Source organism: Panthera uncia, chromosome D4 (genome assembly GCF_023721935.1).
Source record: "Panthera uncia isolate 11264 chromosome D4, Puncia_PCG_1.0, whole genome shotgun sequence".
NCBI lineage: Eukaryota > Metazoa > Chordata > Mammalia > Carnivora > Felidae > Panthera > Panthera uncia.
This window is the reverse complement of record NC_064807.1, coordinates 2096274-2120250: the sequence shown is the minus strand read 5'-3', so window position 1 is coordinate 2120250 and position 23977 is coordinate 2096274. Positions and strand designations below refer to the sequence as shown.

At 43.9% G+C, this 23977-nt stretch overlaps 1 protein-coding gene across 4 annotated transcripts in view; it reads left to right on the top strand.

Moving 5' to 3' along the window:
- The window catches only part of LOC125928700 (F-box/WD repeat-containing protein 12-like), a 62260-nt gene that overhangs the window by 11538 nt on the left and 26745 nt on the right, over window positions 1-23977 (top strand). For all 4 annotated transcript variants that reach the window (XR_007459758.1, XR_007459749.1, XM_049639450.1 and 1 more), the window contains exon 5: window positions 3801-4010. Coding sequence is in view for 2 of the 4 variants with exons in the window: in XM_049639450.1 (XP_049495407.1) it covers window positions 3801-4010 (210 nt within the window). In the remaining 2 variants the exon portion in view is untranslated. The remainder of the gene's footprint in view (window positions 1-3800; window positions 4011-23977) is intronic.

The following is a 23977-nucleotide window of genomic DNA, read 5'->3' as shown; positions in this document are numbered from 1 at the left end:
TACAGACGAGAACTCTGAGCTGCAGGAGACCTGGTCACACTTGGAACTCAGGTCTGATCGCAGATGGAGCCTGATCTGCCTTTGACTCTGTGCTGCCTGCCTCGGAGAGGTGGCCACCTGCCTCAGTGCCAGTCCCGGACCTGCGGTGTCTACTTTGGAGCCAGTGCCCAATCTGGGTGGTTTTTCCCAGACAATTGCCACTTTTAGTTACCCTCGTATACCAATTAAGTGTTGAGACCTTGATAACACGATCGGTGTTTTCATGCTTGGTTGTCACAGTTAAAAAGCTTCCTGGTCTTATTTTCTCATGTGGTTCTCACAGCAGCCAAGCAATATGTGCATTGTTATCATCATGATTTTATAGACCGTCAGCCCGAGACGAAGAGGGAAGGTGTCTCAGAGTCTTGAATCATGTGGTTCCCTGTAAATCCATGGGTTCTGTGCATGTAGACAGAACCCAACCTCCTATAAAGGACTTTTTCCTGGATAACTACAGATCAACTCACGATTTTCCAGGTCCTTGCTACATTAGGTAGGGAGCCTGCTCATGTCCCCGTTGGTCAGGTCTGCTGGAAGTGCCCGGCCCTGCTCATGGGAGCCTCGTGCACCAAGAGCAGAGGGGCTCCTCCGACCCCCCTGGCCCCTGTGAACAGGGCATCCTGACTCTCAGCAAACTTCCTTGTCAGTGTGCGAGGGAAGCAGACCACTGGGAGCTGCGTCTTTGCGCCCCCATGCTAGCCGTGGGGTCACTGCTCTGCCCAGATGTCACGTTAGAGTCTGGTAAGTGTGGGTGTGCACCACATTTGGCCACATGGGGACACTTGAGAGGCCACCCGAGGCTCCTGGTGGTGAGTGAGCCTCAAAAGCCTTAGCTGGGCTCTCGCCAGATCGTGAGGGCCAGGGGGCTGGGGCAGGGTCTGGGGACAGAGGCAAGTGGTGCTGGGTGGGGGGACTTTGGGGATGGGCTGTGGTTAGTTACAATTTATTTTGCTTTTGAATCATGAAAGTGAAACAGTTGAGGGTTTGGGAAAGTCAGGACTAGGAGATATTTCATGAGTGAGATAGTTCTCCCTGCCTGTTCTCAGCAGCTCTTCCCAGAGGTGACCACTGTTCAAGTGCTGTCTGAACTGGTTCCCGGTTCAATTCACCAGTGTTTATGTTAGTAGACTCGGTTTCTCAATCTGCATGCCTCGGAGGACATGTTGTCTGCCTACTTTACAGAAACTTCTCTAGTTTCCAGGTCCCCATTCTTATCCCCTATTGTTCTGTTTTGTTTAAAGGGTCCAGAGTCATTTGTGTCCTTTCTCTCTGCTCCGTGGTCAGGTTTTCAGTTGTTGTTGGGTTCCTTTTTCTTGTGCTTGGTTTCTAGGGTCATTTCATGGGAGGGCCCTGCGTGTGCCAGTGTGGGGGGCTGCCCGCCTCCCTGTGCCTTCTCTGAGGACCCGCCTCAGCTGCAGACCCCTAGCCGAGGTGTGTGGCTCCGGGTGGGGACCCGGCAGGAGACCTGGAGGCTGGGAGGGCCCAGCGCTGCCCAGATACATGGTTCTCAACTTGAAAGGGGCGGGCGCCTGGGTGGCTCAGTCAGTTAAGCATCCGACTTCGGCTCAGGTCATGATCTTGTGGTTTGTGAGTTTGAGCCCCGCGTCGGGCTCTGTGCTAACAGCTCACAGCCTGGAGCCTGCTTCGGATTCTGTGTCTCCCTCTCTCTCTTCCCCTCCCCTGTTCATTTTCTGTCTCTCTTTCTCTCTCAAAAATAAATATACATTAAAAAAATTTTTTTTAGGGGCACCTGGGTGGCTCAGTCAGTTAAGCGTCCGACTTCAGCTCAGGTCATGATCTCACAGTCTGTGAGTTCGAGCTCTGCGTCAGGCTCTGTGCTAACAGCTCACAGCCTGGAACCTGCTTCAGATTCTGTGTCTCCCTCTCTCTCTTCCCCTTCCCTGTTCATTTGCCATCTCTCTTTCTCTCTCAAAAATAAACATTAAAAAAAATTTTTTTAGGGGCACCTGGGTGGCTCAGTCAGTTAAGCATCCGACTTCGGCTCAGGTCATGATCTCAGTCTGTGAGTTCGAGCTCTGCGTCAGGCTCTGTGCTGACAGCTCAGAGCCTGGAGCCTGCTTTGGATTCTGTGTCTGCCCTTCCCCTGCTCATGTTCTGTCTCTCTCTGTCTCAAAAAGGAATAAAAACATTTAAAAAAAAGGGGAGAGTGCTTTGGTGCAGGCTCGGCCGACATTTTCTGGAAAGAGCCCTGTGATCCTGTTGCAACCACTCAGCTCTGTCCTGCAGGAGCGGAGAGCAAAGAGAGATATGCTGTGTTCTGGTGGAGCTCGTGATGTGGCTGATGGACAGGTGCACGTGTTTCCATGTGTCATGAAGTATTCCTTTGATTTTTTTTTTTCCACCAAAATACAAATATGGGCAGTGGGCCAAGTTGTACTTGCGTGTGGTCTGTGTTTCCATCATGGGCCTGTTTCAGAGCGGTCTGTGCACATTCTGCCTGGTTGCACAAACTCAGTACTGTGTACGAGCAAATCTCTTGTAGAAGACGACCCCTCTTTCCTCCTCCTACATCCACACAGGATAACCTTCCCGTCCCCACATAATAATGTGTATTCTTAGTATTACAATCATTGTGTAAAAGCTGTTCACACCAAGCCAAGAGGCGAACTAACATTTTGCTTTTCCAGAAGTGAATAAATATTCCTAATCTGTTGAGACCACATTTTTGACTGGTGATACTGGTGTCTGATCTGGCTGTCCATCCGGTTGTATCCGCTGCCCCCGGAGAATTATGGGGTTTGAGTTTGTCTTTTTCTGGCATCAGTCTTGGTGCCACCAGCAGAGCCCCCTTCCTTCCTGTGGCAGGCGTGTGGCCTGCAGTCCCTGGCACGTTCCTGCGCTCTGTCCCCCTGACCTCCTGCAACCAGGAGTCTCGTGCCTTCTTCACTGACGCTGTGTTCCTCAACACTCCCTGCCCTTCCCCCATCACTGGTGCCCAGCTCCTGCTCGCCGAGCTGTTGCTGGTTGATGATGGTCATCACCTTGCTGCTTGAGCAACAGAAATCAGCTGAGAAAGCAACCCATAGAGGAGTCAGACATCTGGTTGGAAAGAGATACAGATCGTGGTACAATGCACATGTGCTAGAACAAGGTCGTAATGACCCGGCACTGGAAAGGAAGCCCAGGGGACAGCCCTGGGACACTGGAAGAGTGGTTAGTGGATGGTTCTCTGCCCCCCTTCAAGTACCCTGGGCCTACTGGCACTGACTCTTTACCACCGATTCCGGTTGTACAGTCCTGGGAGAGGCTGTGGAATCACCCAGCTCGGGCCTCGGCCAGGGCACGCCATAGGAAAGGGGGTGTTCTGCGCAGGGCAGCACAGACATGCCCTGTGAATATTCATACCTGCGAGCCTGAGTTAGCCGATCTAAATGGGGCTGCCTGAGGACAGGTGAGAAGTTTTCTCTATGCAGCCATAGTGGCCCAGGCTGCACTCCCTGGCCGGCCTTCCTCAGTGGAGCTGGGTAACCACCGTGTGCACGCCTGGCCCCCCGCCCCCCAGTCCCGGTGGTGCCTCTCAGCCCTGGGGAATTTCCACATACCCTCAGTTTAGCCACTGCTCTCCAATGTCTGTGTTGTGCTCTTTGCTGCGTGGATCCCGTGAGGGTGGGGACCCTGCTCTTTCCCCCTGTGCATCCCCTGTACGCACTAGGGAATGATTGTTGAATGAACAAAAACAGTACGTTTGTGAAACGAACAGCCCCCAAGTAAGTTGTTATGTTCCTTTTGTTGTTGCCCAGGGCACAGAGATCTGGTCAAGCCCTCTGCAGCCTGCTGCTCTGGTGAACGTGGTGACCTTCCCTCGGCTCCAGCTGGCCATCACCGTGGATGAGCGGGGCCTCATCAAGGTTTGGGGAGCGGAGAATGGATGGGAGCAGGCCTCCTTCCGCCTGCCTACATTCTCGTCTGCATTGCAGGCCTGCGACCATCCAGAGGGCCCTTTCCTGCTGGTGAGTGACTGGCTCTCGGGAGCCTCTGCATGTCCTAGCCGTCCCCCAGGGTCGTGGACACTGTGATGGGGGGCGCTGGAGCTGGGCGCTCGCTGTGGCAGACCAGGCAATGATTCTGCTGTCTGCACAGCCGGTCTCCCTGGCCCCCCTCTGCCAGTCCCCAGGTGTCAGCGAGACCGGGCCGTGGGCTGCCTGTGCCCTTGCTTTCTGCCTCCTGACCTTGTTTGTATTCTTTCTTCTTCGGCAGTTCCTTCTCTCTTCTGCATTCTTACCCTTCCTTCCCTTGTTTCAAGTCCCAGCTATGGTCCCACTCAGGAGAAGCTGAGGCACGTTTGACAAAACATGAGTGTTTGCCCAGGACACCAAAGGCTACTGTTACCAGGATGTCCATTTAGAAGTGACTCAGGCATCAGGAGGGTTTGGCAAGAAGAAGAAACCAGGAAAGTGGGTTTACGGTGGCAGGTGGACAAAGTGGCTCTTGGCTGGAGGCAGTGTCCCCACCTGTGGGGAGGAGGCCCTGGAAAGGACGGGCAGGCTGGTGTCCCAAATATCAGGAGGAGCGGGTATCCTGGAGCAGCTTTACGTGCGCACGGAATCAAATGGAAAGGGACTAAGCTCAGCAAACAAAACAAGTAATGTCTAGTGAAACAGATTTCTCATAAACCACTCTGCAGTTGTTGAAGACTTTAGAATAAGTGTGATTGGTATCCCCAGATGCGTTTGAGAATCTGTCACGCAAATGAGGAGGCCGTGGGCTGTCCCTGGGAGTGGTAGACGGTGTGATGCCCAGTTACTTGTCCGCGAAGGGCAGTTGGAGAAGTTAGAGCGCACACAGTAGTGGAGAGCAGAGAGCTAGGTGCAGCAAAAGGGTCTGGACCGAGGTTCAGGAGATGCGGCGGAGACCAAGTGCTGAGCCCAACGCTGCGGCTGCTTTGCCCTGGAGACGCTTTCCCCAGGCAGCCGAGAGGCCACAGGCCTTTGAGAGCTGAGGGGACGAGTTGGGGTGCGGGGCCACTGAGGGTCAGGCCCCGTGCCTCCCCTTTTACTTGGGGGTTGTCAAGTGGTACGGCCCAAGAGGAGGGTGTGAAGGTTGGCAGTTGCCCGCCCTGGCTGCAGCCTGGCACCCTGGCCACCTGGGAGGAGTTTGCGAAAATCCTTCCTGGACCAGGATAACACCACCGAGACCTCATGTTATTTCCGTTTGCAAGCGTAGCATTCAGCACACACTTAGAGCTAAGGGGACCACGAGAGAGGAACTAGTACCAGCCACAGTGGCTGGGTGAACCGCGGGTGACGTCGGGAGAGCCACAGGGTTTCAGACGCTGCAGTTGCTGCACACTGAGACAGCTGTGGCCTCTGTGTCCAGGGAGGTGACTTTGAACAGAGAGCTCAGAACTATGAAAAACGACGCAACAGATTTAGAAAAGAGCCAAGTAGAAATTCCAGCACAGAGAAATGGGGCACAAAGGTTAGCTCGGGGGCTGGGGGTCATAGCAGGGTGGACAGTGGAATCACTCCAAGATGGGGGGCATAGGGGAGCTTGTGGGCCTCTGGCAACATCCTGTTTCTTACTTGCATGGCGACGTGAATATTTGCTTTGTAACAACGTATGGAGCGCTATATTTGTGTTTTGTGCACTTTTCTGTCTATGTGTTTTCTGCATCAGTGAAAAGTTCATAAGAGAGGTTACCTGGAGTGACATGGGGATGTCGAGTGAGGTGAATGGGAAGAGAGGGGAGGAGATGTAGACAGTGCTCCTCAGGCTTTGGTGGGTTGTGAACCACCAAGATGTTGTTTAAATGCAGATTCTGATTCGATGAGTCCCTGGGGGTGACTAAATTCTGACTTTTTAACAAGCTTCTTGGTAGTATTGGTACTGCCTGTCCGCAGACGACACTTTGAGTAGCAAGGCCATAGAGGAAGACCCATGACAAATTCTGGTATTTGGTAGCAGGAGCAGGTGAGGGAGTGCATGGGTCAAAGGCAACATTTGAAGAGGTGACAGCAGACGTTTTCCTAAAGTAGACTAAGGACATTAATCTCTGGAATCGAGAAGGCCTGTGAACCCCAAAGGGGATAAACCAAAATAGATCTGCACACGGGCCTGTCAGAGTGAACTGAGATTATCCAAGGACCAAGGAAGCACACGGGCCCGTCAGAGTGAAGATTATCCAAGGACCAGGAAAGCAGCCTGGGGACGTAGACTGCCTTCAGCATCTGACTTGTTAACAGCAACTATGGGACCTCAGAGACAGTAGAATGGTATCTTGGAAGAAATAATTGCCGGCCAGGAATTCTAGAAGAGAAAGTGCCCTTTAGGAATGAAGGGGAATAAAGGCATGTCAGATAAAATGGAGAATTAGCACCAGCCACACCACCAGTGAGAAGGACAGGCGTGGGACTTGAAGCAGAAGGAAGATGAGCAAAGCTGGTATCCCAGGGTGTCGGGAGACGTTGATGAACAGCACTGGTGGAGCCAAGGAGATCTGAGGGTACCGACTGTAGAACAGCAGTAACCATGTCTTGTGGATTTTAAACTTAGGTGCAGAAAAAATATTTGTGATGTCAGCATTTACATTAGGAGAAGTTTAGGAAGCACTAAACAGCCCAAGATCCTTGAATTGGGCGGGCTGAGTCATGTACTGATGGGCAGGGACGTCTATAAGGCAAGGCTGCATGTAGCAGCCTGTCCCCTGACTCCCAGAGAGAAATGGAGGAGCGTGTAACCTTTAAATCGTGAGAGGAAAAGGGGTAGGATCAACTCTGGCACCAAATTTGGCTTATCAAGCCTGATGAAGCCACATGAGCCCCAAGAGGATATGAAGAGGTAATCTGCCATATAACAATCTGCTTTTGGGGACAGTGGCTCCCAGGAGGCTGGTCTGAATGGCTGGAGGCCAGCAAGTGACTGGCTTACTCTTCCTGTGGGTGGAGTAGGTGGTGGGAGGGCTAGTGCGCAGGGGCCGGGTTTCTGTGGGTCGAATTCTCCGCAGGTGCTCTTTATCTGCTCAGCCTGATTGGGAACAGAGCCGGGGGACCAGCAGGCCTGAAAGCTGTCAGCAACCAAACATCAAAGATGGAGTCGGACTCTAATATGCTTCCCTTCTGATGACTTTACTGTAATTCTGTCTTCGGGCCGATGGCTGAAATGTGCAGATTTTATCTCCTTGAACCAGGACTTGTGTAAGCCAGCCATTTGTGCGGTGCCCCATGAGGTTCATAAGGTTCGTTCGGGTGCTCAAGTGTTGTGTATTTGAGAAGTGAAGTGAGTACCTTGGTCGCTGTTGGTATGTCTGGGTCTCCAGAGGGGAGGCGGTGTGTGCTGTGTGCGGAGACATGTGTGATGGCCATTTATGTCTTGGGGGGGACGGGGAGTCCAGGGTTCCTGAGGTCTTCACCAAGAGGGAGAATTTTGGACAAGACGCTTTGTTTCTGGCCACATGGCTGCAGCGCTGGCAATGGCCTGAGAGCGTAAATGTGCATCTGTGGCTGGTCCTTACTTGGGGCTTCCCGGGCTAAGGTGACCGCCCGAAGTTAGGTCCACATTTATCAGGGATGTTCCCGTTAGCAGGTGGGCTGCGGTGGTGGGCCCTTCACGTGCGATGGCAGCAGTGCGGCCTGTACGCTGCGGGATCGCTCTTTCCTGTTTATCTAGAGGGTGGCCTTCTCCAGGGTCCTTGCATGTGACAAGGGTCTGAGGACAACAGGAAGCTCCTTCCTTGTGCAGAGGGAAAGCCCAACATGACCCAGGCAGGCCATTTTTAGGTCAACAGGGAGGCTTCTGTGGCTGTGCTGAGCCTGCAAGGTGCTGCCCCCACATCCCCAAGACATAACGCCTCCCTGGGAAGTCGGGGGCTCAGGCCCTCTGAGTACCAGCCACACCACAGGGCCCAGATGTGGCCGGCAGCATTCGCCGGATGGGTTGTTGTGTGGACAGCAGGCTTTGGCCACAAGCACTCGTGTGTTTTGGGTTGCCCTGTAGGAGGATGGGGCAGGGTCAATTCCCTACTGAGATTTGGCTCAGATTTGGAGATTGCTAATTCTGTACATGTACCTGGAGAGGATGGTAAAGGGTATCCCCACTCACCACCCCCCAAATTCATGTCTACACAGAGCCTTAGAATGTGACCTTATTTGGAAATGGTGTCTGGTTAAGGATCTCAGGTAAAGTCATCCTGGATTTAGGTTGGGCTGTCATAAAGGGAGGAGAAGACACAGACACACAGAGAAAGCCCTGTGCACACTGAGGCAGACAAGTCAAGGAAAGCCCTAGAGTCTTTAGAAGGAAAGGCCCCTGCCGGCACCTTGATTTTGGGCTTCTAGCCTCTAAAACCATGAGAGAATTAAAAATATATATATGTATTTTTAAGCCACCTGATTTGTTATTGCAGCCCTAAGAAGTTAATATAAGACTCTAAAATGGAACACTTTGGGGCCTCTGGCTGGCTCATTTGGTAGAGCGTGCGACTCTTGACACCAGGGTTGTAGGTTCAAGCCCCATATTGGGTGTGGAGATTTATTAAAAATAAAATCTTTTAAAAAACCCAAAAAACAAAAAACAGCACTTAAGGACGTTTGGAATGAAAAGGATGAGAAGAGGACACGCACTGGAGATGCTAACCAAAAGCAGGCTGATAAGCTATTAATGTTAGGCCAGAAGACTTCAAGATGAAAGTCATTGCTAGATATTCAGGGACACTTTGCAATAATAATTAGATCAGCCTCCTAGGAAGATACAGCAAAGCTAATTTTGGATGCACCTCAAAATTGGCCTGAACATATATAGAACAACATTTGTGGGATTTCAAGGAGACTGGTCAAATCTACAGGCATTATGAGAAGTTTGTTACACAGCTAAAGGAAAATGATCTGGGTGGGCCCACTGAAATCCCATGAGTGCTTTGAAGGCAGAGAGTTTTCTCTGGCTGGACACAGAAGAAGTCAGAGGCTGGAGCCCTGGGGGGCAACTCACGTGAACCGGTCATTGGCTGCCATGTGGGGGGGGGGCCTGGGAACCAGGAACGCCCCACCCCTCACCACCAGGGAGACTTCAGTTCTGCCTGCAGCCACAAGGGACTGAGCTGCCAACAACCCTAGTGGGCCCCCAGGTGAAACCCTGGCACCTAGACTCAGCTTTGTGTGACTTCTCTTACCCATGCATTACTTGGAAGTGCAACATGTAGATCGTTTAAAGTTAAATTATGTGTGTGTGCAAGGTCAGCATTGAGGTTCTTTTTTATTTACAAATGGATATCCGGAACATGTAGGAAAGGCCATCCTTTCTTCACTGAATACATCAGCACTTTTGTTTGTCAGTATACCAACATCATGTGTGAATCCATTTCCACTGCTCTGTGTGTCTGTCTTTAAGACACAGGCTCTCGTTAAAGTAAGTCATGATCTCTAGCAGCTTCTTTCTTTCTTTCTTTTTTAATGTTTATTTTTCGGAGAATGAGAGGGACAGAGTGTGAGCAGGGGAGGGGCAGAGAGAGAGGGGGACACAGTATCCAAAGCAGGCTCCAGGTTCTGAACTGTTATCACAGAGCCTGACACGGGGTTTGAACTCATGAGCCACGAGATCATGGCCTGAGCTGAAGTCTGATGCCCAACTGACTGAGCCACCCAGGTGCCCCCTCTAGCATTTTCTTATTTCAAAATTAGATTTCTAAAAATTTTCAAGTCAGCTTGTCAATTTCTATTAAACTGCTTACTGAGATTTTGATGACATTGAATCTGTAGATTAATTTGGGGACAGCTGACATCTAAATATGTAATCTAAGTCATAATAAGGCATATATGTCTCTATTATAAAGTTTTTTTTAATGTTTATTTTTGAGAGAGAGAGAGCAAGAGAGAGACAGAGCACAAGTGAGGGAGGGGCAGAGAGAGAGGGAGACACAGAATCCGAAGCAGGCTCCAGGCTCCAAGCTGTCAGCACAGGCCCGACACGGGGCTTGAACCTACGAGCTGTGAGATCATGACCCAAGTTGAAGTTAGACACTTATCCGACTGGGGCACCCAGGCGCCCCAAAACATATCCATTTAGAGGGGACTTTACTTATGTCTCTCAACAAAGTTTTGTAGTTTTAAGTGAAGAGGGCTTGCATATATTTTATTAAAATTATTTATTTGTATTTTATACTATCTTAAATGTTATTGTTTAAAAAAATAATTTTCCAATTTGTCCTTGCTAGAATATAGCATATATAGAAATATATGGAAATGTGTAAATAATTTATAAATGCATAGTATAAATGCAAAACTATGCATTTATAAATTGCTTTACATACTATAGCACACATAAAAATTATTTCTATATAAACATACATGGGAATACATTTGAATTTTGTGTATTTTGTATCTAGCAGCCTTACTAAGCTTGTTTTTTAATTTTAATAGGTTTTTTTTTGGTGGACGAGAAAATTTTCCTAGGTAAAGATTTCTTAGGACACAAAAAGCACTAACTGTATAAAAAAAAAATAAATTGCACTTCATCAAGTTGAGAAACTTTGCTCTTTGAAAGCATTGTTCAGCAAAAGAAAAGGCAAAACTTAGGAGAAAAAATTTATAATAATGCAAACTGTCTCAGGACTTTGTCTAGAATATATAAAGAGCTGTTATCACTCAGTAGGTAGGAGACAGCCCCACTTTTAAACTAGGCAGAAGATTTGAACACTTCACAAAAGAATATAAACAGGTAGCCATTAGCACATGGAGAGAGAAGCTCCATCAGTCATCAGTGAGATGCCACTTAGAACCATGGTGAGATCCAGCACCATATTGTCCTAAAGAGCTGAAATTAAACACGTGTTTACAAAGATGCAGCACAGCACTTTGGAGAATTGTTTGACAATTATTTTAGTATTAAAAAATGCTTACCATATTTTTCAGCAGTTTTCTCTTTTAGGTATTTACCCACGAGATACAAACATCTTTACACAAAAAGACTTGTACACAAATATTTGTAGGAGTTTTAGTAATAATAGCCAAATTGGATGCACCCCAAGTGCTTATCAACAGGTGAATGGATTTATAAAAATGGTATATGTGTACAGTGGAATATTACTCAGCATGGAAAAAGAACAAGGTTGTGGATCTGTGCAGCAACGTGGATGAAACTCAGAAACATGGCAAGCGAAAGAAACCAGCTACAACAGAGTATGGATATACTGTAGGATTCTATTTCTGGAAAGTCCAGTCCCAAGAGAATAATCTGTACTGTCAGCAGACTGGTGGTCCTTAGGTATGGAAGGGACTGATAAAGGACACAACTTTTTAGATGATGGAGATGTTGCAGAACTGGATTATGGTTGTGATATCTAGTAAGTCTGCCTCCCCTTTTATTTTTTCAAGGTTTCCTTAGCTACTTTCATGTTTATTTTTCATATGAACTTTCTATCTCCTAGAAAGAAAATGATGTTTTCATTGATACCAAGTTCAGTTTAAATACCAACATGGAGAAAATGGACATCTTTATGATGCAAAGTCTGTCCAAGAATAAATGATGTATTTCCATTAATTCAGGTTTGCTTTTTTGTTCTTCAGAAGTGATTTATATTTTTTTCCTCAGATTAGTTTAGCACATTTCTTGTTGTTAACTTTATTCCAAAGTATTTTATTTATTTTTTTGTTCCACTGATATGTGAGAGTATTTTCTGTCCTATTGTTTTCTTTTTTTTTTTTTTTTTTTAACGTTTATTTATTTTTGAGACAGAGAGAGACAGAGCATGAACGGGGGAGGGTCAGAGAGAGGGAGACACAGAATCCGAAACAGGCTCCAGGCCCTGAGCTGTCAGCACAGAGCCCGACGCGGGGCTCGAACTCACGGACTGCAAGATCATGACCTGAGCCGAAGTCGGCCGCTTAACCGACTGAGCCACCCAGGCGCCCCTGTCCTATTGTTTTCTAACCAGATGGTGTTTGTTTAAATGAAGGCTGCTGTTGTTCTTTTTTTTTTTTTTTGATTTTTTTTTTTTAATTTTATTTTTGTATTTTTTAAAATTTACATCCAAATTAGTTAGCATATGTGCAACAATGATTTCAGGAGTAGATTCCTTAGTGTCCCTTACCCATTTAGCCCATCCCCCCTCCCACAACCCCTCCAGTAACCCTCAGTTTGTTCTCCATATTTATGAGTCTCTTCTGTTTTGTCCCCCTCCCTGTTTTTATATTATTTTTGTTTCCCTTCCCTTATGTTCATGTTTTTGTCCCTTAAAGTCCTCATATGAGTGAAGTCATATGATTTTTGTCTTCCTCTGACTAATTTCACTTAGCATAATACCCTCTAGTTCCATCCACGTAGTTGCAAATGGCAAGATTTCATTCTTTTTGATTGCCGAGTAATACTCCATTGTATATACATGCCACATCTTCTTTATCCATTCATCCATCGATGAACATTTGGGCTCTTTCCATACTTTGGCTATTGTTGATAGTGCTGCTATAAACATGGGGGTGCAAGTGTCCCTTCGAAACAGCACACCTGTATCCCGTGGATAAATGCCTAGTAGTGCAATTGCTGGGTCGTAGGGTAGTTCTATTTTTAGTTTTTTGAGGAACCTCCATACTGTTTTACAGAGTGGCTGCACCAGCTCACATTCCCATGTTGTTAGTTTTATATTCTGTCATCTTATTGAATTCTCCTACTTGCATTTATTTTATAATTGATTCTCTTAATTTATAACGTTTATTCATTCATGAGAGACAGAGAGAGACAGAGCATGAGTGGGGAAGGGGCAGAGAGAGAGGGAGACACAGAATCTGAAGCAGGCTCCAGGCTCCAAGATGTCAGCACAGAGCCCGACGTGGGGCTTGAACTCAGGAGCTGCGAGACCATGACCTGATCTGAAGTCGGACACTCAACTGACTGAGACACCCAGGCACCCCCTTTTTTTTTTCCAATTTTTTTTTTTAACATTTATTCATTCTTGAGAGGCAGAGTGTGACAGAGCATGAGTGGATTCTCTTCATTTTTTTTTAGGTAAATACTTTATCATCCAAAAGTAGAGATACTTATTTTTTCCAAGCCTTCGGCATCCAGCTTTCTTTTCTCTGACTGCTCTGGCTAATACTTCTAGGAAATGTTAATTAGTGCTGGCACTGGTGGCCATTTCTCCATGTAGCTGAGCATAGTGGGCCGACCTGGAGAGCTTCGCTCTGGGGGAGGGGGATGCTGGCTTCAGGAATGATGTTAATGAAAAAGCCATCAATGACTATTTGACTATTAGTTTTGTTTTGTTTTTTCTCAAAAAGAGTCCATGAGTATTATTAGATGTGCATGTGAGTGGAAGAGAGAAGCGACAGTTTCTGGTTTGAAAACTCTCTAGATATTTACACCTTTTAGATAATAGAAATAACCATTACAAATTCATTACCAGGCAGCAAGTATCAAATAAAACAGTCTTTCAGAGTTAGTTTTTTTAAGATTTTTTAAAACTATATAAAAGCGTATTTTTAAAAATAATTCATTGTCAAGTTAGCTAACATACGGTATATACAGTGTAGTCTTGGCTTTGGGAATAGATTCCCGTGATTCATCACTTACATGCAACACCCAGTGCTCCTCCCAACAAGTGACCGCCTCAATGCCCATCACCCATTTCCCCCACCCCCATCAACCCTCAGTTTGTTCTCTGTATTTAAGGGTCTCTTATGGTTTGCCTCCCTCTCTGTAACTTATTTTTCCTTCCCTTCCCCTGTGGTCTTCTGTTAAGTTTCTCTAATTCCACATATGAATGAAAACATAATATCTGTCTTTTTCTGACTAATTTCACTTAGCATAATACCCTCCAATTCCATCCCTGTTGTTGCTAATGGCAAGATTTCATTCTTTCTCATTGCCAAGTAGTATCCCATTATATATAAACCACATCTTCTTTATCCTTTCATCAGTTGATGAATTTGGCCTCTTTCCATATTTAGCTATTGCTGATAGTGCTGCTATAAACATTGGGGTACGTGTATCTCTATGAAGCAGCACTCTTGTATCCTTTAGATAAGTTCCTAGTAGTGCTATTGCTGGGTTGTGGGGTAATTCTATTTTTAATTTTTTGAGGAACCTCCACACTGTTTTCCAGAGCTGCTGCACCAGTTTGCATTCCCACCAACTTCACTATTAGTTTTTAAAAATCATGATAAGGTGTAGAATTTTGTGAAAGGCTTTTTCAGTATGCAGATATAATTACAGGACTTTTCTTCTTAGGTTTATTATGGTGATGTTTTTAGATTTTAAAGTATTAAATCACATATTTCCTTTTTTTAATATATACATATATATATATATTTTTTTTTTTTTTTTTGAGAGAGAGAGAGCACGAGTGGGGGAGGGACAAAGAGAGAGGGAGACACAGAATCTAAAGCAGGCTCCAGGCTCTGAGCTGCCAGCACAGAGCCCATCGCTGGGCTCGAGCTCACTAACTGCGAGATCATGACCCAACCCAAAGTTGGAGACTTAACCGATTGAGCCACCCACACACCCCATATATTTCTTTTTAAAGTGCTTTTTAAATGCTAGTATTTTAGTTGGATTTTGGATCTGTGTGAAGTAGGTCTTTAGTTTTTTGTAGCTTCCTTTGTCAGGTTTACATATAAATGCTATACTTCATTTGAGGAACCTGCACGTTTTTATTCTTTTTTAATGCCCTGGAACAATTTAAGTTACATTGGGATTATATGGTTTTTTCAGTTTGGTAGAATTTATTTTTGACATTATTTGGTGCTGGGTGCTTTTTTTTTGTGGGGAAGTTTTAAAACAGTTTTCTCAGTGTCTTCTGTGGAAATTGGTCTGTTCAAGCTTTTCTTTCTCTGCTAGGATCAAATTTTAATATATTGTATTAAACTACCCACTGTATCTAGGCTTTCAACTTTTTTATGCATACAGTTGTCTAGAATGCTCTTTAGAGATTCCTTAAATTTCCTCTGTTTGAACATTTGTTTCCCCTTGTCATTTCTTTCTGTATATATGTGCTTTTTCCCATTTTTTGTGCTTATTTTAGCTGGCACCTTGTCTATTTTATTTAATATTTCCATTAATTTCTAGTTTCATTTCATTTCATTGTGATCATTGTGATCAGGGACTGTTGTATTACTTTACCATATAGAATTTACTGAGATTTCTTTGTGATGATATATTCAAGTTCTGTGAAAGTTTGTGTGTGCTTGCAGGGAAGGGGTATTCTCCATTATTATGATGCAAAGATCCAAATTCTGTCATTAATTATATTGTTAGGTCTTATATTTATTTACTGTTTTCTACTTGGCCTGCCTTAGACTGCGAGCATTGTTACTATTTATTTTTATATAATAATATATTTAATTCTGGGCCACCTGGGTGGCTCAGTCAGTTAAACAACTGACTCTTGATTTCAGTTCAGGTCATTATCTCACAGTTGTGGGATCAAGCCCCATGTGGGGCTTTGTGCTGGGCATGGAGCCTGCATGGGATTTTCTTTCTTTCTCTCTCCCTTCCTCTCTCTCTCTCTCTTTCTTTTCCTCCCCCCTCTCAAAAAGTCACAATATATTCATAAATATTTATTTATTATTTTTTAATGTTTATTTATTTTTGAGAGAGAGAGAGAGAGAGAGAGAGACAGAGACAGAGCTTGAGAGGGGAAGGGCCAGAGAGAGAGGGAGACACAGAATCTGAAGCAGGCTCCAGGCTCCGAGCTGTCAGCACAGAGCCCGATGCGGGGCTCGAACTCACGAACCACGAGATCATGACCTGAGCCGAAGTCGGATGCTTAACCGACTGAGCCACCCAGGCGCCCCATAAATATTTAAGTATTATTGTGTTTCACTCTGTTTCTCCTTGTATCTGCTTCATAAAGGTGATTGGGGGTGTTTCTTTAATAGGTGTAATAGGTTTTATTTCTTTGTTGTGAATTACAGCCTTTAATATTGTTAACTTTGAAAATAAAACTTCCAGTTGTTTTATTAGCAAAAATGGGTTTATTTGGGAATAGCAGGGAATTGCAATTCAAGACAAGCTGGTCATGGCAAAACTATAGCTGAGTCCAGAAAATAAAGGAGAGAGAGGCTCTTTTATAGAGGAAAGGGGGTATAGGGAGGAGCTGTTGTAAACTAAAAGTCTGTTGGAGTAAACTGGGAGCCGGAAGTTGAGTGGCTTCTCATTGGCTGAGCTGTGACTGCCTCTCATTGGCTAGGCTGTACTGGTGAGGAAGGAACCTTCCTCCCTCCTGCTGGGGTAGTACAGTAGCATCCACCTGTGAGCTCCTTCTCTTCTTGTTGGGTCTACAAGTAACAACCAGTGTTTGGCATGGGCACTCCCAGTGCCCACCTCCTGACTCCCATCTTATTTTATTATTTTTTTTTTTAAGTTTATTTTTTTTGAGAGAGAGGGAGCACGAGTCAGGGAGGGGCAGAGAGCTAGAGGGAGGGGAGAGAACCCCAAGCAGGCTCCGTGTTGTCAGCACAGAGCCCAGTGCAGGGCTCGAACTCACAAACTGTAAGATCATGACCCGAACTGAAGCCAAGAGTTGACACTCAACCAACTGAGCTACCCGGGTGGACTCCATTCTAAATGAGGTTTCCTTTTGTTTATTTTCACAGTGTGGGGAAGTGTCTATTGTTGCATTTCCTACTTTGGGCCTGAGTCCTCCCTTTTCTGGTATCAGGCCCACTTCACCTGCTTTCCAAGGATTTGTGTGTGCCTGGCACACCATTACCCTTCCATCATGGTTAAACTTTCTGTTTTGATTGAGCCTCTTGAATATTCAGCCATGTTTTCTTTTGTTCATCAATCTGATCATCTTTTTATTCTAACAAAGTGAGTTAAGCCATTTATATTGAACAGTGTAACTTACGTGCCTGATCTCAACTTTTGTTTTATGTCACATTTAGGGTGTGATGTGGCCTATCACTGAGCTCCTTTCTCTGAATATGTTTTCCCATTTTTACATGTTTTTGGGTAGTGGTGATATCTTATGTTGTTTAGAAAGGTTTGTATTTTTGTGGGGGTGGTTACCTTTGTTTTAATACTTTCTGTCTCCATTTTCTCTATTCAAGCCTATGTACTATTTTGTTGGCTTTAAATGATACCACTTACCTCCCATGGCAGTCGGTGAACTTATTCTACTTTGATACTTCGCCCTTGTCTTCCCACTTTTGAAGATCCATTATTCCCACCTTTTTGAGAACATGCAACATTTACACACCTTTTCCTTGTCTCCTTTTTTTTTTTTTCTTTTTTTAATTCTTTGACCCATAGTGTACTATACGTAGTAGCCACACCAGTTCTGTGACATTTTCCCTGCATCTTGTGATCTGGTGGGACCCATTCTCTAGTAGATCCCCAAGGAAGTCTCGTGGATGCATCCTTGTGCAGATTCCAGTGGGCCTGACACTGCTTTTCTGTAGCCTGGAGGCTTGGAGGATGGCCTGGATGGGCCTTAAATCCCTGGCTCAACTTGTCTTGAATTTTGTGAAAATATTATTTCACTGTGTATGTGTCTTTTGAAAAGTCTACTCCGACCTTGACTTTTCCTTGTTAGACACTTGGGACTTTTAAATCAAAGACCCATACGATTTTTGAAATATTTAAAGGGTAGTAGTTTTGTTGTGAGATGTCTATGGTGACTGTCTGGAGTTGAATTTTCCAGGAACATATGTACTCTTTCAGTATATGGATTCAGGTTTTATTTGCAGAAAGTTTCATTGTACATGAGTTTTAAGTATTCGTCTGTTAATTGTTTGCTTTTCCTGCAGGAGCTTCACTTGTCTTTTTACTAGGTCGTCTTTGCCTGTCTTCTTGGACACCTACTCTTGGATGCATCTTAACTCTTTATTCCGTCTTTGTTCTCTTGCCCATTTTCCTTCTTCCCTTTAGTGTCCTTATGGGTCCAGTAGAATGTATTCTCCCTTAGGCATATTGCTATTCTTAAGATAATTTTTTCTTCATAATCTTTCCTGAATTAATTTAACTCTTATTTCACATCTTGGCTTTTTGTCCATTTCGGTCTGAGTGTAAAATTTCTGATTCAGAGTGTTCTTTCATGTCTGCACATGCTTATTTTATGATAACTTGATTCATGTTGGGGTGTGGCTACCGGTATCTTGGTTCCTGGTTGTTCTTTGGGGAATCAGCTAAAAAGTTTTGCTTCTCACTTACTTTCTCTTCCTTCTAATGACTTTGTTTGAATGTTGCCTGCCATTTTCTGCACATTGTGAAGCTTTTGTGTTTTCTTGGCCAGTAGAACAGGTATCTTTATGTAAGTTGAACAGAATACAAAGTCCGGAGAGGGTTCCATGTGTAAATGCCTGTGGAAAGATGTCCTTTTAAAACAGTAGGTGAAGTCTTTTTTCCAAGATGGCGGAGCAGCATAGACGTTCTCAGCTTGTCTCATCCCTGAAATGCAGCCAGATCAACACCAAACCATTTTGCACACCTAGGAAATTTTATCTGAGGATTAACACAACAATCTGCATAACTTGAGCCACAGAACTTGGCAGGTATGTGAGGTGGAGAGGTGAACTGGGAGAGAAAAATCCGTGGAGGGTAAGGAGCTGTTTTTGCAAAGAGAGGGCAGAGAAAGGGAAAGGGGGAGAGTGCAGCACACCAGGATCGTGCAGGAAAAGCACTCCCCTGAAAGTAGCTGGCGAGAAAGAGAAAGAGTGGAAACTCTTACAAAGGATTGAACAATAAATCTGTTCCCCAAAGACATTCATGGGAAGAAAGAAGAGGGTTTCACTACCATTAGAATTCTATAAACAGTGGAGCATAGAGTTGGAAATTCTGGGGCTCAATATCTGGCAGTGCTCTGGTGAGGAATGAATCTCCAGGAGCAGGCAGTGAGGTCCAAGGGGTCTGTGGGCCACACAAGAAGCGGTTCCCCTGCTTGGAGTGCATTTGGTAGAGGCCATACAACCTCCCCACAGGCAAAAGTCCCAGCCGACCCTGGAGAGCAGCCATGTTTGCTGGTATTGGGACAAAGGTGCCACAGTGTGGTGAAACCTGATGCTGGCTGTGTGTTGTGATCTGTCACAATCTCTCAACCTCTTGTTGCAGTGTGATTGCTGAACATTTTCTGGGGCAAGCTGGCACCCGGCCATTGCTCAGCGAGACCCTCCCCCAGAGTGTCAGGGGGCATCCAAGCCTTAGGGTTCTCTGAAGTGAGGGGTTTGGAGATACAGCCCCATCTGAGCTAAAACTTGGAAGGGAGGTGCACCTGGCAGGCTGACAGCTTGAACACAGACAGGATAGAAGTGGGGAGTGGACAGAAGCCTGAGACAAAGCAGGGGGCTTGATTACCAGTCGGTGAGAGCACAAAGTTCTTGTGCCAGAGGCTAGGAAGCTAGGTGAAGCCATTTCCACCCCACCCCACTCACACGCGCACACACACACATACACATGTACATCACACTGATCCACCTCAGTAAGCTAAGCAGTGACATCTAATGGAGAATGGAGCCATTACACCAAACCCCCGCCCAACTGTACCCTCCAGGCACATCCCCCTAGAAGACCAGCACAAGTCACTCTGCCTGCTTAGTGTACAGACTATGGAGTGCTTCATAGTTTTATTTCCAGGGAAACTGGATTCATTTGGGTTTCAATCTGTTTGCTGGCTCATCTTTTGTTTCTTTTGTTTCTTTTTGCTCCTGTCTTTGTTTAAATTTTTTTTTTCTCCTTTTTCTTGGATACAGAAAGAGAAAATTTTATTTTTCTTTTCTTTTTTTCTTTTTTAAAGTTCTTTTTACTATGTTTTTTATTTTTTCTAAATTTTAAAATTCTATTTCACTTTCTTCATTTTATTCTATTTTATTATGTATATTTTTAAATTTTTAAACTTTTCTTACCTTTTCTTTTAATTTTCTTTTTTTTCTTTCCCTTTTTTCTCTATTACATCAAGCTTCTTTCAACAACCAGACTAAAACACACCTAGGATCTAGCTTCCATTATTTGATTTTTTGTGTTGTTTTTAATTTTTAGTTTTTAATTTTTATTTATTTTATTAACTTTTTTTCTTCCTCCAAAATGACAAAATGAAGGAATTCACCCAAAAAGATAGAACAGGAAGAAATGACAATCAACACAAATATAAGATGTCTGAACTAGAATTTAGAATCACGATAATAAGAATACTAGGTGGGGTTGAAAAAAGCATAGAATCCCTTACTGCAGAGATAAAAGAAGTAAAATCTAGTCAGGACAAAATTTAAAATGCTGTAACTGAGATACAATCTCAAATAGATGCCATGGTGGCAAGGATGGACAAATCAGGGCAGAGAATCAGCAATATAGAAGACAAAATTCTGGAGAATAATGAAGCAGAAAAAAAGGGAAACTAAGGCAAAAGAGCACAATATAAGAATTAGAGAACTCAGTGACTCATTAAGAAGGAGTAACATCTGAATCATAGGAGTCCTAGAAGATGGAGAGAGAAAAAGGATAGAAGGTTTATATTAGAATTATAGCAGAAAACTTTCCTAATCTGGTGAAAGACACAGACATCAAAATCCAAGAAGCACAGAGAACTTCCACTAGATTCAACAAACACTGACCATCAACAAGGCATATCATAGTCAAATTCACAAAAAACACAGACAAGAAAAGAATTATGAAAGCAGCAAGGGGAAAAAAATCCTTAACCTATAAGGGAAGACAGATCAGGTTCACAGCAGACCTACACACAGAAACTTAGAAGGCCAAAAAGGAGTGGCAGGATATATTCAGTGTGCTTAATTGGAGAAATATGCAGTCAAGAATTCTTTATCCAGCAAGGCTGGATTCATTCATAATAGAAGGAGAAATAAAGAGTTTCCCAGACAAAAACTAAAGGAGTTTATGACCACTAAACCAGCCCTGCAAGAAATTTTAAAAGGGACTCTCTGAGTGGAGAAAGATGAAACAAAACTAAAAAGACCAAAAGCAACAAAGACTAGAAAGGACCAGAGAACATCACCAGAAACTCGAACTCTACAGGCAACATAATGGCACTAAATTCATATCTTTCAGTTCTCACTCTAAATGTCAGTGGACTAAATGCTCCAATCAAAAGACACAGGGTAACAGAATGGGTAAGAAAACAAGATCCATCTATATGCTGTTTCCAAGAGACCCATTTTAGACCTGAAGATAACCTTCAGGTTGAAAGTAGGGGGGTGGAGAACCATCTATCATTCTAATGGTGGACAAAAGAAAGCTGGAGTAGCCATGCTTCTATCAGACAACTTAGATTTTAAAATGAAGACTGTAACAAGAGATGAAGAAGGGCATTATATCATAATTAAGGGGCCTATCCACGAAGATCTAATAATTGTAAACATTTATGCCCCCAAGTGGAAGCACCCAAATATATAAATCCATTAATCACAAACATAAAGAAACTAATTGATAGTGATACCATAATAATAGGGGACTTCAACACCCCACTTACAACAAAGGACAGATCATGTAAGCAGAAAATCAATAAGGAAACAATGGCTTTGAGTGGCACACTGGACCGGATGCACTTAATAGATAATAGAACATTTCATCCTAAAAGCACATTCTTCTCAAGTACACATGGAACATTCTTCACAATAGATCACATACTGGGACACAAATCAGCCCTCAACAAGTACAGAAAGATCGAGATCATACCATCCATATTTTCAGACCATAATATTATGAAACTCAAAATAAACCACAAGAAAAAGTTTGGAAAACCAAGAATACCTGGAGATTCAAGAACATCCTACTAAAGAATGAATGAGTTAACCAAGAAATTAAAGAGGAAATAAAAAACCTCTGGGATGCAGCAAAGGCAGTCATAAGAGGGAAGTATAGAGCAATCTAGGCCTTCCTAAAGAAGGAAGAAAGGTCTCAGACATACAACCTAACCTTACACCTTAAAGGACTGGAAAAAGAATAGCAAATAAAGCCCAAAGGCAGCAGAAGTCAGGAAATAATAAAGATTAGAGTAGAAATCAATGGTATTGAAACCAGAAAAAAAAAAAAAAAAACAGATTAATGAAACCAGGAGCTGGTTCTTTGGTTCTTGAAAGAATTAACAAAATTGATAAACCCCTATCCAGTTTGATCACAAAGAAAAAGGAAAAGACCCAAATAAAATCAAGAATGAAAGAGGAGACATTACAACCAACACAGCAGAAATACAAACAGTAATAAGAGAATATTATGAGCAATTATATGCCAATAAAATGGGCAATCTGGAAGAAATGGGAAAATTCCTAGAAACATATAAACTATCAAAACTGAAACAGGAAGGAATAGAAAATTTGAACAGACCCATAACCAGCAAAGAAATTGAATTAATGGGGCGCCTGGGTGGCTCAGTTGGTTAAGCATCCGACTTCGGCTCAGGTCACGATCTCATAGTTCGTGGGTTCGAGCCCCGTGTCAGGCTCTGTGCTGACAGCTCAGAGCCTGGAGCCTGTTTTGGGTGCTGTGTCTCCCTCTCTCTCTGCCCCTCCCCTGTTCATGCTGTGTCTCTGTCTCAAAAATAAATAAACATTTAAAAAATGTAAGAAATCAAATTAGTAATCAAAAATCTCCCAAAAAAAAATGAGTCCAGGGCCAGATGGCTTTCCAGGGGAATTCTACCAAACGATTATTTTTTTTTAAGTTTTATTTTATTTATGTTGAGAGAGAAAGAGTGAGGTAGGGGCAGAGAGAAGGAGAGAAAGAATCCCAAACAGGCTCTGCACTGATGTGGGGCTTGAACTCACAAACCTTGAGATCATGACCTGAGCCAAAATCAAGAGTTGGACGCTTAACCAACTGAGCCACCCAGGTGCCCCCAAACATTTAAAGAAGAGTTAACTCCTACTCTTTTGAAGCTGTTCCAAAAAACAGTAATGGAAGGAGAACTTCCAAACTCATTCTACAAGGCCAGCATTACCTTATTTCCAAAACCAAAGACCCCACTAAAAAGGAGAACTACAGACCAATTCCCTCATGAACATGGATGCAAAAAATCTCAACAAGATACTAGCCAGTTGGATCCAACAATACATTTAAAGGGTCGGGGCGCCCGCGTGGCTCAGTCGGTTAAGTGGCCGACTTCGGCTCAGGTCATGATCTTGCGGTCCGTGAGTTCGAGCCCCGCGTCGGGCTCTGTGCTGACAGCTCAGAGCCTGGAGCCTGTTTCAGATTCTGTGTCTCCCTCTCTCTGACTCTCCCCCGTTCATGCTCTGTCTCTCTCTGTCTCAAAAATAAATAAACGTTAAAAAAATTAAAAAAATAAAATAAAAAAATAAAGGGTTATTCACCATGATCAAGTGGAATTTATTCCTGGGATGCAAGGCAATATCTGCAAATCAATCCATGAGATACATCACATTAATTAAGGAAAGAATAAGAACCACATGATCCTCTAAATAGATGAAGAGAAAGCATTTGACAAAATACCCCATCCTTTCTTGATTAAAACCTTTAAGACAGTAGGGATAGAAGGATCATACCTCAAGATCATAAAAGCCATATGTGAAAGATTTACCGCTAATGTCATCCTCAATGGGGAGAAACTGAGAGCTTCTGCATAAAGTCACAACACTGTCCACTCTCGCCATTCTTATTCAACATAGTGTTGGAAATCCTAGCCTCAGCAATCAGACAACAACAACAAAAAATAATAGGCATGCAAATCGTCAAGGAGGGAGTCAAAACTTTCACTCTTTGAAGAAGACATGATACTCTATGTGGAAAACCCAAAATATTCCACCAAAAAAACTGCTAGAAGTGATCCATGAATTCAGCAAAGTTGCAGGATATAAAATCAATGTACAGAAATTGGTTGCATTTCTATACACCAATAATGAAGCAACAGAAAGAGATATCAAGGAACTGATTCCGTTTACAATTGCACCAAAACTATAAAATACCTAGGAATGAACCTAACCAAAGAGGTGAAAAATCTGTACACTTAAAACTATAGAAAGCTTCTGAAATATATTGAAGAAGGCACCAAAAAAAAAAAAAAAAAAAAAAAAAAAAAAAAAAAAAAAAA